This window comes from Hyla sarda, chromosome 2 (assembly GCF_029499605.1).
Source record: "Hyla sarda isolate aHylSar1 chromosome 2, aHylSar1.hap1, whole genome shotgun sequence".
Classification (NCBI taxonomy): Eukaryota; Metazoa; Chordata; class Amphibia; order Anura; family Hylidae; genus Hyla; species Hyla sarda.
In genome coordinates, this window is record NC_079190.1 from 233,647,478 (window position 1) to 233,663,507 (window position 16,030).

Sequence of the window (16,030 nt, forward strand, 5' to 3'; positions counted from 1 at the left end):
TACCCCCCACCAGTTACAATGGACCATATGTTGTTCCCTTCCACCTTTTTTTTAGAGGTCTTTGCATCACATCAATACTTGGTGGTGTAGTGTAGAGCCTACAGAACTGATCTCCTACATGGGTTGTTTACGTGCCCGATGAGTGTGGCATTATTTTTCTTATTTAAATCAGCACATTCATGTACAGTTACCGCTTGAGGCATCATTGGTCGTTTTGCATATACCACCTGAGTGCATGGTAGTGAGTCTTTTACTGCATCTGTTCCTTTTGATTGGTAAGCGCTGTCTGTTGTCTCACTGGTTGGAAGGAACGGTACCGACTGTGACAGAAGTATTGACGCAGGTGAAGAGATATCTGTTCGTGGACTTGATGGAGATGGGTAGGAGTAGAGAGAAATCTGCCAAGGGGTTCTTTAAAAAGTGGAGGACGTTTATAGAGGCATTTCTTTCACGTGAAGAGATCGTGTAAATAATGGTAGTGTTTAAGGACACGACATGGTACCTGACGAGGTCGATAGCCGGGGAATTAAGAAGGTTGAATATTGATGTTTAGGGAAATTAAATTAACGGTGCGAATCTTCCTTAAAGTACTGAGGCTTGGATGACCATGCTGTGTTTCCTATTCCTATCCGTGATTTTCTATGTTCATTACCGGACCGATATGCCATGATTGATGCTTTGACTTACTTCTGGGACTACTTGTGTGTTGGGACTGGATTGTTTTTGGGGGGGTGGGGGATGGTTATGGTCTTTCATTGTGTAAACAGTCAAGTTTCTGGGGAAGTTTTCCTCACTTGCGACTTATACTGTACTAACGTACTTGTGTTTCTTACTGTACTGAAAATACAAATAAAAATATATTAAAAAAAAAATAAAAATACTTGGTGGTGTAGGTGGCACATTGTGTTTTTTGCACACCTTTCCTTTTGTTAGATTTAAGAAAAAAATTATGCTGAGTACGTATATTTTATACTAAGAAAAGTTTAAGGCTTAGCTAATGCATATCCTCAATACATACTTGTGGTCTGATGATGAGGAATGTCTGTAACTGAGGAGCAGCGCCTTAAACATGTTTTGCACTATCCATATTTGTGAAGTGTTGGTATGGCACCATGGTCAATCTACTCTGATGCATCAGGCATTGGTGGGTGGAAATCCTGGCTGATCCATGCCTGATTCATCTTCACAAAGGTCAGTCTCTCCACATTTATTGTAGACAGACGAGTTCTCCTTGGGGTAACTATGGCCCCCGCCACACTAAACACCTGCTCTGATGGCACACTACTGGCTGGGCAGGACAGCTTTTCCAGGGAAAACTCTGCTAGTTGCGGCCACAAATCAAGTTTGGCTGCCCAGAAGTCCAGCGGATCTTCAAGGTGTGTTGGCATGGTCATGTCAAGGTATGCCATCACCTGCTGGTTCAGGTCTTGCTCCAGGTCTACCTGCTGCTGATGAGTTGCTTCACTATGAAGGTGACGAAAGCTACTCATCAGCGACTGTAGACTCAGGCTGCTGCTGATGGAGCTGGTACTGCTCCTGCCAACCCACCTCTCTCCAGCAGTCATGGCAGTGGAAGGTGAGCGCAGGAGGTTGTCTGAGGAACCCACCGACTGTTGACTGGGGGCGTCAGATGTAACTTGTGATGAAGTGGATGACCGTGTTAACCAATCGACGACGGCAGATGGGTTGCTGGTCAAGACACGACCGCTAGCTGGTAAACGGGAGCTCAGGCCTCTCGCTGCGACTCCTGCTGTCACTCGCCCCTAGTCTGCTGCGACCTCTGCCTGATGAATTTAGGACTCTGCCACACCTCTGTGCATGTACTGGCACTTCTCTGCCTGACATACTTAATGCGTATATGAGGGGAGTACAATACGCTCCACTGCGCTTGAAGTATTTGTGTACAACACCAGCCGGTGAGTACTTTTGCTTGGCCTTTCACAGTATCTAGGCCCTTGAGACTTTAACAGGAACAAAATAGTACACCACTTGTATGTATGTGGCATGCCCTTAAAAAAGTATTTGTGCACAACGCCAGCAGTACACACCAGTGCTGCAGCACACAGTCGCTGTGTACTACACCCAAAACTGCACTTTCTCTCTCAATCTCACTCCCTTCCCTATCGGTGCTTTTAGGCAGGATTTGTGCTTGAGCTGCTGTTCTGTGCAACACACTGCTCTCTGTCCCTCTCTGTAATAGAATGCTATAGACAGTGACTATGAGGTGAATCGCTGCAGTAAGAATGCTTTTCTGTGCAACACACACTGCTCTCTGTCCCTCTCTCTGTGCAACAGAACGCTGACTTGACTAGGAGGTGAATCGCTGCTGGAAAAAAGCTTTTCTGTGCAATACACTGCTAGGGCTAGGCGGTATACCGAAATTTTTGGGCTGCAAAAGATTTAAAAAAATCAACTTTAACTTGCCTACGTCGGCCTTACGCTGGGGACGGGAACGTCGGACAGCCATCAGCCTATCACCGGCCGCAGCGATGTCCCGCCCCAGCCAGTGATAGGCTGAGCCAACTGTCACTTAAGAAGCTCTTGCCGGCTTCTTACATGACAGTGTGCTCAGCCTATCACTGGCCGGGGCGGGACATTGCTGCGGCCGGTGATAGGCTAACGGCTGTCCGACGTTCCAGTCCCAAGGAACATTGTGAGGCCGACGTAGGTAAGTTAAAGTTAATTTCCTTAATCTTTTGCAGCCCGGGCATAGGGATACAGTGTACAGCAGTGGTCTCCAACCTGCGGACCTCCAGCTGTTGCAAAACTACAGCTCCAAGCATGCCCGGACAGCCGTTCGCTGTCCGGGCATGCTGGGAGTTGTAGTTTTGCAACATCTGGAGGTCCGCAGGTTGGAGACTACTGGTTTACAGTATAGAGTTCCAGCTCAGGCGGCCCGCAACAAAGAGCAGGGGGGCAGTGCTTGCGGGTGACATATGTGAGTAGTACCCCACTGGGCTGATAATTAATTGGGGGGGGGGCGGTAGAACAGCGCTGGCGGGTAACATGATTTGGGGGAGCAGAACAGCACTGGCGGGTAACATGATTTGGCGGGGGAGGGGGTGTGAAAGAAATACTGTTATATACCGTGGAACCGCCATAAGTTACGAAAATACCGTGATACACATATTTGATCATACCGCCCAGCTCTATACACAGCGCTGTCTGTCCCTATCTATCTCTCTGCAGTGAAAGGCTGGAGTGACTGGCCACAATATGGCTGCCGATTTATATAGGGGTGATACACTGCTGATAGGCTGCAGGTGATTCACGGTCAACCCGCCTACCCTTGTTCCCGCCTTCCCAGGATTCCTTGCTCCATGTCCTCATGTTTCGATCCGCCATTTTAGATGTCCTGGAGCCTGGACGGCACTAAATGGAGTCTAACGAAGCGATTCACACGATAGAATCGCAGCGATATTCGCATTCGTTGTGAATCAAATTTTTCCTGGAATTCGTAACAAATTCAGGTTTGTCAGATTCGATCATCCCTATTTGGGATCATTGTCATTTTGAAAGACCCAGCCACGTTTCATCTTCAATGCCCTTGCTGATGGGAGAAGGTTTTCACTCAATCTCACGATACATGGCCCCATTCATTCTTTCCTTTTTATATGGATCAATCGTCCTTGTCCCTTAGCAGCCCCAAAGCATGATGTTTACTCCCCCATGCTTCACAGTAGGCATGGTGTTCTTTGGAATCAACTCGGCATTCTTTCTCTTCCAAACATTGAGTTTTTACCAAAAAGTTCTACTTTGGTTTCATCTGACCATATGAAATTCTCCCAATCCTTTTCTGGATCATTCAAATGCTCTCTAGCTAACTTTAGACTGGCCCGGACATGTACTGGCTTAAGCAGGGGGACACGTCTGGCACTGCATGATTTGAGTCCCTGGTGATGTAGTGTGTTACTGATGGTAGCCTTTGTTACTTTGGTCCCAGCTATCTGCAGGTCATTCACTAGGTCCCCCCATGTGGTTCTGGGGTTTTTGCTCACCATTCTTGTGATCATTTTGACACCACTGGGGGAGATTAACAGTGGTCTTGTATGCCTTCCATTTTCTAATAATTGTTCCCACATTTTGATTTCTTTACACCAAGTTGCTTGCCTATTGCAGATTCAGTCTTCCCAGCCTGGAGCAGGTCTACAATTTTGTTTCTGTTGTCCTTCGACAGCTCTTTGGTCTTGGCCATAGAGTTTGGAGTGTGACTGTTTGAGGTTGTGGACAGGTGGCTTTTATACTGATAACAAGTTCAAACAGATGCCATTAATACAGGTAACAAGTGGAGGACAGAGGAGACTCTTAAAGAAGAAGTTACAGGTCTGTGAGAGCTAGAAATCTTGCTTGTTTGTAGGTGACCAAATACTTATTTTCCACCATCATTTTCAAATAAATTCTTTAAAAATCAGACAATGTGATTTTATGGATTTTTTTTTCTCATTCTGTCTCTCATAGTTGAGGTATACCTATGATGAAAATTACAGGCCTCCATCTTTTTAAGTGGGAGAACTTGCACAATTGGTGGCTGACTAAATAAATACTTTTTTTTGCCCCACTGCATAACATGGTGTTATTCTGTCTGTATTTAGGTCAGTACAACTATGGCAGTACCAAGTTTGTAATGTTTTTTTTAATGTTTGTTCTGTACGAAAAAGCAGTTTAAAGGAAAACGAAGAGCCATAATATTCCTATTTCTTGCAGCTGACAGGTCACCCCATGCTGTTACCTTAGCCTCGACACCACATGATCAGCATACATTGCGAAACAGTGATTTATTTTTTTTGCTCTTTTATAGATTTTAGTAACTAGACTGTAACTATGTTCAAATGATGGTAAATAGAATAATCTATAGTTAAGTTCTTTTACAGGTATTGAGGCTCTAAAGCAGAGGACGCAAAAATATGCCAAAAAGCAAAATAAGTGGGTGCAGAACAGGTTTATGAAACGTATGTAGGATTATTACACATTTTCCCTGTTAAATGTAACTGCTTTTCTTTTAGGTCTGCTGTCGGTAAATTATTATTATTATTAATAATTTTTTGTTTGTTTTTTGGTCTTTTAACATTAAGTTGCTTATACCACATCCTTATAGTTACTTCCTCTCATAGCTTGCATGTTATCTTGCAGGTTTTTAAACAGAAAAATATATCTCCATGAAACTATATGTAAATTCTCATATCCTAATATTAAGGATTCCCATTGTGGTGGTATTATTTAATTTATTTTTAAAGTTCTTTGTCCCCATACTATTTCTGTGTTTTTATAGTCTGTTCAGTGTCTTCTCCTCTTCCCTTTCACTCTTGAATTGTAGCCAATGTCAGCAGCTGCTCTTCACATATTACAGCACAATGCAGGGCCTGGAGCAGGTGCTCATCCAAAGTTTCATATTTAAGAGGAGCAGATGGAAGGCAGGTCTTACACATGCTGTGTTTATAACAATTTACTCCATTTGTTATTTTGTGTTGCTACGGTATGTAGAAAAGGCTCTTATTGGATTGTATGAAAGTATGCACATTAGCTCTGCAAAAACAAAAATTTTTTTTTTTATACATATTTAACTTAAAAACCTTAGTTTATATAACCCCTTCCCGACCCATGACATACATGTACATCATGGGCCGGGTTTGCGGACATGACGGGGGTCCGTGTCATGACCGGGAGATGTCCGCTGCTATCAGCAGCTGACATATGCCGGTAATGACTGACATTGAAGATTGCTGGGATGTCAATCACTTAACTTGTTAAAGAATACCTGTCACTAAATAAACTTTTTTCTAAAATAACTCAGGCTATGTTCCCTAACTACTCCTCTAACACCCCACATCCCCCCACCCCCCCGCCTTAATTTTTTTTTAAAGAGCTTTAAAAAGCTCTGTATCTTACCTCTCGTCTTGCTTACATAGTGTGAGCTGCTGGCAGGAGGTTGTGGGCGTGCCAAAGTCACTGAGGCCTGCTGAGGGGACTGCGTCCGCCCTCACTTCGCCAAGGAAAGCAGCAGAATTACACCAGCCGTGAGAAGGCGAGACCACTCTGATCCTCATTGCCTCCAGCTGTACCGTACAGCCCCACTGTCCACTCCCAGTGCCCACGGCTGTGAGCAGAGAAGAGAGCAGGGGTCACAGCTGCAGGTACTGTCAGCTAACAGCATGGCTGACAGCTGCGGCAGAGTGCAGGACTGGAGCTGTGTGGCTGAAGGCAGCGGACATGTGAGTGACGGGGGGGGATGCGCTGTGCGAGTTAGCCCGTATTTGCAGAGCCCCGCTTGTACTCGGTGCGCAGAGCGCCACTTGTCCTCGGTGCACAGAGCCCCGCTTGTCCTCGGTGCGCAGAGCCCTATGGGGAGCTGCGCTGGGCTGGTCACGTTCTTAGCCAGCAGTCTGAGATTTCGGCCGGCGTGAGTCCGAAATCAATAGAAATGCTTGCGGCCAGGGACTCCTAGGGAGACCCGTGATGGACAGATTTTTAAACACAAAATACAGTGATCCCCCAATTGTTCCAAATAAACTATCGTTACTTGAATCCATCGGATGTTAAGGGATCCGTGCAATAGTAATATAGTAAGTTATACTCTCTTGCCCCTGCCACTTTGGACCGTCACCGCTGCCCTGGATCGTCGCTCTCCATCGCCGTCCTCATGTCGCTACACACGCCAACATACAAAAGCCCCATAAAAAAAGCATCATATGTTGATGCTGCCTTCAACATGCGATGGCCTCTCCTTTTCCCTGGTGTCTAGTGGTCCCAATAAAAAATTTTTACAAAAAATACTCCCCTAATAAAAATTCAAATCACCCCTTTTCTCATTTTTTAAATAAAACACTGTACAAACAAGAAAAATTACACATGTTTGGTATCGCCAAATCCAGACTATTAAATTGATTCTGATCCATGCACGGTGAACTAGTAAACGCTAAAAAGTTCCAAACAAAAAGCCAGAACTATAGAAATGTGGTACTGTTAAGAACTACAGCTTATAGTGCAAAAAACTAACCCTAACACAGCAACATAGGTGGAAAAATTAAATAGTTATCGGCGTGAGAACATGGTAATAAACAAAGTTTTCAATGTTTTTTTTAGCCAGAAAACAAAACAAATATTATTCAAGTTTGGTATCATTGGGAACGTACTGACCCAAAGAATAAAGGTGGCATGTCAGATCTACCATAGTATGAACTCCCAAAAAATTATTGTCCTACAAAATTGTGCAATTCCATATCCTACATATAATTTTCTGCCATTGTAATACATTGTATGATCAAAAAAAAATGTATTATATTAGTGAAAAGTACTCGTCACGCAGCAAATAAGACCTATACACCTTTGTCAGTCGAAAGATAAAAAGTTATGGGTCTTAGAAGGTAAGGAGGAAAAAAAACGTGATCCAGAAAAAATAATTTGCTGGGTCATGAAGGGGTTAAAGAAGCACTGCCTGACTGCTGCTCCATTCAAAGCGGGAATACAAAATCCCTATTACTATAATTGGACACAAGTTACCTGTCTTGTGGATGAATGGTGTTCATAGGTAAACTTTTCTAATTTCCACCACAATTTTTTAATCCCATTGAGATCCAGGCTGTTTGCTGACCAATCAATTGAGGTAATATACCATTGTCAAGGAACATGCTTGAGGTAGAGAGAAGGGGGGGGGGGGGAGGGAGAGCTGGCGTTCACACACAGCTTTTTGTGGCACTTTTCAATTGAGTCATTTGATCCAAAGCCAGGAGTGGATGCTGCAGGAAGATGAAGCATAAGACCTTACTTTATATTCTCTGTTCACTTTGAGTTCACTTTGGCTTTGGTTCAAAATAACTTAATGAAAAAACTGCAACAGAACAGTCTGAGATGGATTATCACCATGAAAAATGATTCCATCATGACCAAATCTATTAATGGAATAAAAGTGTCCAAAGTCATTAGATATCCACCCGTATGTCACATGGGGTTTGGTTTTAAAATAGGTTTAGATGGCTTACTTTAAATAAGAATCGTGTGCCAAAATGTTGGCACATTTGTAATGTCTATTGGTCAAAACACCTTTTGGGTTTTGCACTCTAATTGTGACACGCATTTCGTTCTCTAGATTTTGCGTTCAACAATCCTGACCAACTCTCTATTTTACTGAGAAAACCTGAAAAAGGGGTTCAGCCGCCGGAGGAAAGAGACGTGCACCCACCAAACTTACTTATGTTTCCACATAAAATATGGTAGATTTGAGCTCTGGAAAACCTGACAACTCAAAGCAGTTATTAAAAACAAAAAAAATAAAATAAAAAGCAAAATGTAGGAAAAACCGCAAAAAAATTAGTAAATGCCATAAAAAATTTCCTGAAAAACACACAAAGAATACTACAGTCCAGGGCCAGTGTCTAAAGAAGTATGTAAAACCCATAATAAAAGTGGCAACAGTATTGTAAGAGTTTTTTTTTTGGGGGGGGGTTTGTTTTTTGCACAGATTTTACCAGAATTTCAATGCATTTGCATAAGTAAATCTGGGTCGATGTCTCTCTTCTATCCTTAACACATCTTCTTTTACAACCTTCCTATTTTGTTTATACTGTTACTAGATTTTACTCACCTGTCTGGGAACAACCAACATCTTTTGTCACTCTATTTTGGGTGTCCATCTTGAAGGAGTTTTATCATTCTTTCCATCCCAATTGATAGGCCTCTTATTGGTGGTAATGTTTTTCATTTAGTCAAGTCCACAGCTTAGTAAGATCTGTAATTTCTCAGTTTTAACTCTAAAACTAATTTAATTTGTTTTGCCTTTATTCAACATGCCCAAAAGACTTGGCTATTAAATGTTGTTGCATGTTATATATGTGATTTGTATGCTTTCTATGAAGTTAATAAGCTAGGTGACATCCTCTAAGGCCATGTTCACATGTACGGAATTTCCATGCAGAATTCAGCCAGAGATTCAGAATTCAACAGGATTCTGCTGCACTGTGCACACGGTGTAATTTCAGTGCCAGATGTTTCTGGCACAGAAATTCTGTTTGTCCACAGTCCACAGAATGAATCTGTGCGGTCGTAACATGCCAGAGATTTTCCGCGCGGACATTCCGGAAGTGTGAACATAGCCTAAGGTGTTTTGATTCCATCATTTTTGTTGAGAATGGTTTTCAGATCTCTTAATGGTCCCAGACCACAAAAAAAACATCCTAAAGAAAGTAAGAAAAGGAGGCTGAGAGAGTGGTGTAACTTGTGACAGCAGTATTGGTTTTATTAGTTACATGGTTTTGTTTCTTTTACATTTTCCAGATTTATATGAAATGTTTTATTTTTTTTTAATTTTTTTTCTAAACAGTTTTTAAAATGGTGCGCTTAATTTGTAGGTCCTGGACCAAATGTACCCTGTGTGTATGCACTGGATGTGACTGACATCTCTGCTTGGGACAAACATGTTCTGTCACCTGCTATACATATTGTCAGCAGCATTTTACAGGTTTGAACTTTTAAATGGCTCCATGAGAGAATTAAAGGGGGTGACCACTTTACTATTGATACTATTATTGGGCCTATTATAACAAATAATGCTACTTATTGATAGTACTTGCTAGTTAACTTATTTATACTGTGAAGAAAAGGAAGATGCTATAGGTGTCCTACACATATGCACAAGTGGGGATGAGCTATGGATGAAGGACGTTCATGACTACATTACAACTACTTCACCCTCATGCTTACAATGTTTACGTGCTACTTCTCCATCCACACACATCACTATCTGGACTACAGAACAAAGTTTAACAGCAGCAAGGTTAAACAGTAGGGCATGTTAAAGGGGTTATCTGGCAAATATAACTTCTCTCCTATCCACAGGTAAGTGTCTGGTCGTGTGGGAACCCCCACAATCTCCAAACTGGGCCCCGTCTCTCCCCTCTGAGCACTCTAGCCCCCACCTTCCTAAATGGTGGCCCATCACTTCCAAGCTTCCAAGACAGTACAGGTGCTCAGCGGGGAGTAGATGGGCCCCATTATGGAAATTGTAGGGTTCCCCGCAGGGGATAAGTTGTATTCACTTGGTAACCCCTTTAATTATTAGGCCATATTAGACTATTTATAGAATATAAAAAATCAGACAGATTTTTTATGTTTAAACTCTGCATTACATAAATCTAAATGTGGCTACTGTTATAAACTATTAAACTCCCATTCTACAGTTAGCAGTATTGCCGATAACATCCTCCTTGCTTTTCTCCAGTCAACTGGCTCTTTTACAGTGATACACATTAGATTCTTCTAAGCCTACTTGTTATTTATATAATTGGAGAGAAACACAAAAAAATATCTTAAAACAAATAATATACACTGATTAAAAGTCCCTACCTTGCTGTTTCCTACCTCTAGGGTCAGCTTCCTGATATCAAGCCCATGGAGATTGCTTCTGACAGTATGGAGAGCAAGAGGACTAGTCGACTGTGTGATTTGTGCAATCGGATTATCATTGGTGATCGTGAGTGGGCAGGTGGGTGGCAAACAGTGAACTTGCCAACGGTGCAGGTTTTCTATTGCAGATGCACCAGAATTCTGGCATACTTTGCATCAAGAAACTGACTTGTCCCACATTTAAGAGTTTTGACACAATTCAGACATGGTTTTGCAAAGTCTGATTCAAAAGTGTTGTGGTTTCAGATGCACCACTGTGCCCCATAATTATGCTAGAATTCTGGCATGAGATTCCCTAGCAGTTTAAGCCAATTGATACTTGGTCTAACTTTAGATTCAACAGTCCCCTGTGTGAACGTAGCCGCATTATGCGACAGATGTTTTAAACAGTCTTAGCCACCTTGATAAATCTGGCACATTTGTTTAGCCTGGGCTTACACATAGAAGCAAATAGCAGGTCCAAAACACAGAAAAAAGTTTTCTCTGTTTTGGTTCCATTAATGTTTTTTGCTCATAATACTGATCAAAATACTATGTAAACTCAGCCAAAGACAGTTTAAAGTTATGCAGAATATGAAATATATAAACAGACAAAAGCGCAGAAAACATGTACCGTTACTCTGGTAGAGCAGTGGTTACCTATAGCAACAAACACAAAACTGCTCACCTGGTGGTGTTATGCTAAGAGCACAACACCTCTAGTAACTTGGGTGCAGCCTGGATCATTCCCGTCTCTGGTTTCATACAGGGACGGTCCGGCAAATCTCAAATGTAGCTGCGGAATGCAGGAAAAAATTATCCTCCTGGCGCTCACCTGATAAAGTATATAAACCGATGCGATCCTGTGAGGACCTGACGAAGAGGGGGTCCCACCCCTCGAAACGCGTAGTCCACAAGCGCTAAGAATAAAGGATTTTTATTTATCTGATCTGCGTTCTGCATCGGTTTATATACCTTTATCGGGTGAGCGTCAGGAGGATCATTTTTTCCTGCATTCTGAAGCTACATTTGAGAAAGACAGTTTAAAGGGGTACTCCGCTGCCCTGCTTCGGAAGCTCCGCTCCCCAGCGTCCGGAAGTTTATTGTTCCGAACTCTGCGTGCGGGCTTCCGTGTTCAGGGCCACCCCTTGTGACGTCACGCCCGCCCCCTCAACAAAAGTTGAGGGGGCGGGCGTGACGTCACGTGGGGGCGGGCGTGATGTCACTCGGGGCGGCCCTGAACACGGATGCCCACACGCAGAGTTCGGAACAATAAACTTCCGGACGCTGGGGAGCAAACTTCTGAAGCAGGGCAGCGGAGTACCCCTTTAAGTAAGTCTAGGCCAATGTGTTTAAAAATAAATAAATAAATAAAATAGGCTTTTGAAATCATAATATATTTTTTTTTATTCTGCAAGTATCTGTCTTTTTTTGTTTTTATCTTTTAGCGCACACAAAATCCAAATCACATAATCACCTTCTGAAAAAAAGAAGAAAACTGGAAGAAGAAATGAGAAATTCAGAAAAGAGGAAGATGAGATCCAACTCTAACACAGAAAGTGTTCTACCGGAGGTGAAAAAGATGTGCCATACAGACGTTGTACATGACATGCAGGAGAAAAGTGTGTGTACCCATTCTGCAAACTACACATCCGATATTCAGGGCTTGGAATCTAAAGAGTCATAAACAGACATTTCACATTGTTTTATTTGCTTCACCAAAATCAACCAAGGCTTAATAGCAATAGTTTAAACTGGATTATGTTAATCTGAACAAGAGTAGGAAGTGGATAACCACTTACGTTTCTGCTTTAGGTTGCTTTACTTATGTTTTTATATTGCAGGCTTGCAAATGATATTTTGCTCTCAATAGAATTTTTTTTAGATTTATTTTTAGAAGAAAAAAAAATCCCTATTAAGATGTTAAGCCAATAGCTGTGTTTTCACAAAGCAGATGTATTTATTAAACATTTATGATACACATAAATGTAGGTTTAAATTTGTGCTTTAAGTACATGTATACAGTATGTAGCCCTGCAAGCTATACTGTCTATGTAACCTCCAGAGTTATGTATACAGCGTAGCTCCTGCTGCTATTCAATTTACGTACTTTTCATTAATGTCAATGGAAGTTACGCAAATTGGCTGTTTTTTTTTATCTTTTTTTTGTGCCTGACCATTTCCATATTTTTTTATTCATAGAAAGACCCCTTTAATTTGTTCTCATAAATGTCATGTTTGCAGTACCAGCCACGAGCCACCAGCCCTTCCTGAAGAAGCTGGGGTGCCAGCGAAATGTTGGAGGCGCTGGCTAATGTTTGGGTCTTTTAATTAGCAGCCTCAACTAACTCCCTACAAGCGGATCATTATATCAAACAAACAGTGATCGCTGCTAAATTATTTCAATACTGATTACAGTATATAGTATATCTAACAATAACCAAGGGAGCTGGTTTGAGACTGTGTTTTTAAATATAAAGTTAAAGTTGCATACCTTCAATATTTTAATAGGATAAATAAAAGTTATATTTTAATAGAAGGTACTTAGGTTAAGGGTTCCCCTTAGGGGGTTTCCCCTAAAATTGTTGTGAGATACTAATGACCCTGGTACCCCCTGTGGGGCATTTGTTGTGATATGTTTGCAGTACATCATTAAATACAAAACTATTAAGGGGAACCTGTCACCAGTTTCAAACTGCCTGAACAACAAGCAGCATGAAACAGGAATAGGCTTGTCACAATGCTGTGTATTTAACTCTGAATAACTGTGCCGTTTCAGGGCTATTGTCAGTACAGCTTTGACCTGGAAGGGGCTCTGAGTCATTGGAATGAACACACAAACTGCCAGCAACCAAAATAAAGCATAAATAGCATATGTGAATGTAGTTCAATATATTTAGTTTAATTTACGTAATCTATTAAATCATTTTTCTCTACATTTAAAAAAAAAAAAAAAAAAAAAAAAATATATATATATATATATATATATATATATATATATATATATATATATAATTGCTGTTGCTATGTAATATGGCTCTCCATAGAGGCGGTTCTAGGATCTTGTGCTAGATCTACTTCCTATCAAGGTGTTGTATGACAGTACAGCAACATGACTGCTTTCTGGATTTAAAGCAAAACTGTCAGCTTGCTCCCCCCGCGCTAACAAGCGGGGGATCTTTGTTTTTCCCTATATGTTAATGAAGTCCTAACTGGCACAGACGGGGGTTACTGGCATTCTGACATCACCGCCGCAGTGCCGCCCAGCTCATCAATATTCCTCCCCTCCCTCCGCCTCTTCATTACAGAGTGGGGAGAAGAGGGAGGGGTGACGGTGACGTCAGAGTGCCAGTAACCCCGGCCTGTGCCAGTTAGCACTTCATTAGCATATAGGGAAAAACAAGGATATCGGCAGAACGGTGGGGCAGATCTGGGCACAGTAAGCATCAAACTGATCAGCGTCCCCCGCACATCAGCCAGTACCACTGGTTAGTGCGGGAGGAGCAAGCTGACAGTTTTCCTTTAAAGGAAACCCCTACTGGCCTTTATGTAGTCTCCTGGGTGGAAATGATTGACAGCCCGGGCGTGCTAGAAGAAGACAACTCCACCCAGGGGACTACTTATGGCCCGTTGGGGGACACCTTTTAAACTTTATGGGGGAGATTTATCATTGCTTTTAGAACATTTTTTTTGTCTATGTTTTGGCGCAGTTCAGGCGCAAGCAGCATATTTAGCGACTTTTATGCGTCTTTTAATATAGACAGTTTCACTCTTTTTGCCTACCCCTAGAACTTTTTCTTTTTGACCATGCTGTTTTCACGTATTTATCATTTGCGACTTTTGTCAAAAGTCGCTAATTTGTGCGCAAAGCTACATTTTTAGGCACAAAGCTACACCACCTACCGGTAGGCGTGAGAATAATTTCTACCTTCCGCAATTCAACCTTTAACCTCTTGTGGACGACAGCGTCCCACTCCCGTTCTACGTTCTATGGCATGCGCTCAGGAGCTGAGCACCGGTCATAGCTGCCACCAGGACCTATCTCTAATGCCAGACATCACCGATCACGGTAATACCTGGCTTTAACCCCTTAGACACCGCAATAAAATTTGATTGTAGCGTCTAAAATGCAAGTAAAAATGTCCCGGCAGCTTTGTGAAATTATGTAAAAACACGTAACCTACCAAATTCAGGACCCGGGAAAGTGTCTACTTCCCTCCCTCACAAGCGTCTAGAAAAAGTGTATGTGGTAGAGCTTTTCCCACCATAGCAGAGCTGTGCAAAATTTTTCATCCTGCTGCACCTTCTTGATAAATAAGATGCACGCTAGTCAAACCCACCACCCAAATAAACGTGGGAAAATAACTCTACCAAAGACATTCTTTGATAAATCTGGGCCTATATCTTCACCATTGCTGCTGGCAGGAACGTCTCTCAAGCATGGTGGGGAAGAAGATTTTACCATACATATAGGGGGTATTTATCAATTTTGCCTGTTGACAGTTTCTTTTTACCCTTTTTTTTTTTTCACTTTGGTCTTCGTGGACATGCACCAAATTTATCATTTGGTGCAAGTTGTTAGTAATTTTGGTACAAATGTTGAAATCAGCTGTTCACAGCGCCTTTTACACTGAACTTACCACCACAGAGGACAGCGTATTTTACCCTGTAGAGCAGCCATTTCGGAGTCCCTCCTGCAGTATATCAGCAAGCGGCGTGAGTTATTTTCTTTTGTGGGGTTTATAGCCACCCTGTGAAATGGATTTTATTTTTAACTTGAGTGTTTTATTTTTTGGTTACTTTAGTGCTTAAATGGGCACTGTCATGAAATAAAAAAATTGATATGTTGTAGTACTTAAGTACTACAACATATCTCTAATATAGTTTAATTAAAAAAAGTGATTTTAAACCAGTTTAAAATCACTTTTAAATTCGGCCACTAGGGGTCGCCCTCCTAGTGGCCGAATGCATTCGGCAGTGACGTCACTACAGAATTTCGTCTCATTTGAGCCTGGCAAATGAGTCGAAATTCCAGTCACTGCGGTGCTCGCTCCCGCCTGTCAATCAAACAGGCGAGAGCGAGCACAGTGAAATCCAGGGCTGCGCATTGGCTCCCTGGACTCGCACACTGGCCGCCTCCCTGCTGCATATTCTCCCTGCAGCAGGGAGGCACATGGCTCTTACCTCTGCTTACAGCCCCGGCTCCAGTGGGGATACGCCGCCTCCTCACTGCTCCTTGCAGCTGTGTCCTGTCATTGCCGGGGGGAGCACGTTATATGGAGCAACAAGTGTATGCCCGGCTTCCTGTCATGCTCCTACACTCTGGTAACTCTCTCTATGGTTCTGGAGGACTTTCAATCCTCCAGAAACATAGAGACAGTTTCCAGAGTGTACGGGCATGACAGGAAGCCGGGCATACACTTGTTGCTTGCTAAGGACCCCCGCTCATGGTCCGGCACAGGTGAGGGGGAGGGGGGGATGCGATATTGGTCGGGGGCTGGGTGTCTTCCAACACAGGGTGCCTCCAGTTGTTTCCCCACTACAACTCCCAGCATGCCCTGACAGCAAATAGATGTCAGGGCATGCTGGGAGTTGTGGTGGTGAAACAGCTGGAGGCACCCTGTCCTGAGAACTATGGGCGGAACTCTGCCCCCAG

General features: G+C 42.6%; 1 protein-coding gene across 5 annotated transcripts in view; it reads left to right on the forward strand.

The window, feature by feature from the left end:
* TRIT1 (tRNA isopentenyltransferase 1) overlaps positions 1-13,246 on the forward strand; it is a 30,752-nt gene extending 17,506 nt beyond the window's left edge. For 2 of the 5 annotated variants that reach the window (XM_056556629.1, XM_056556625.1), the window contains 5 exons: positions 4,705-4,770; positions 4,872-4,949; positions 9,342-9,451; positions 10,357-10,474; positions 11,823-13,146. In XM_056556629.1, coding sequence (XP_056412604.1) covers positions 4,705-4,770; positions 4,872-4,949; positions 9,342-9,451; positions 10,357-10,474; positions 11,823-12,061 — 611 coding nt within the window. In that variant the 3' untranslated portion in view covers positions 12,062-13,146. The other 3 variants (XM_056556626.1, XM_056556627.1, XM_056556628.1) reach the window with 3 other exon arrangements.
* Positions 13,247-16,030: the final 2,784 nt, after the last annotated feature.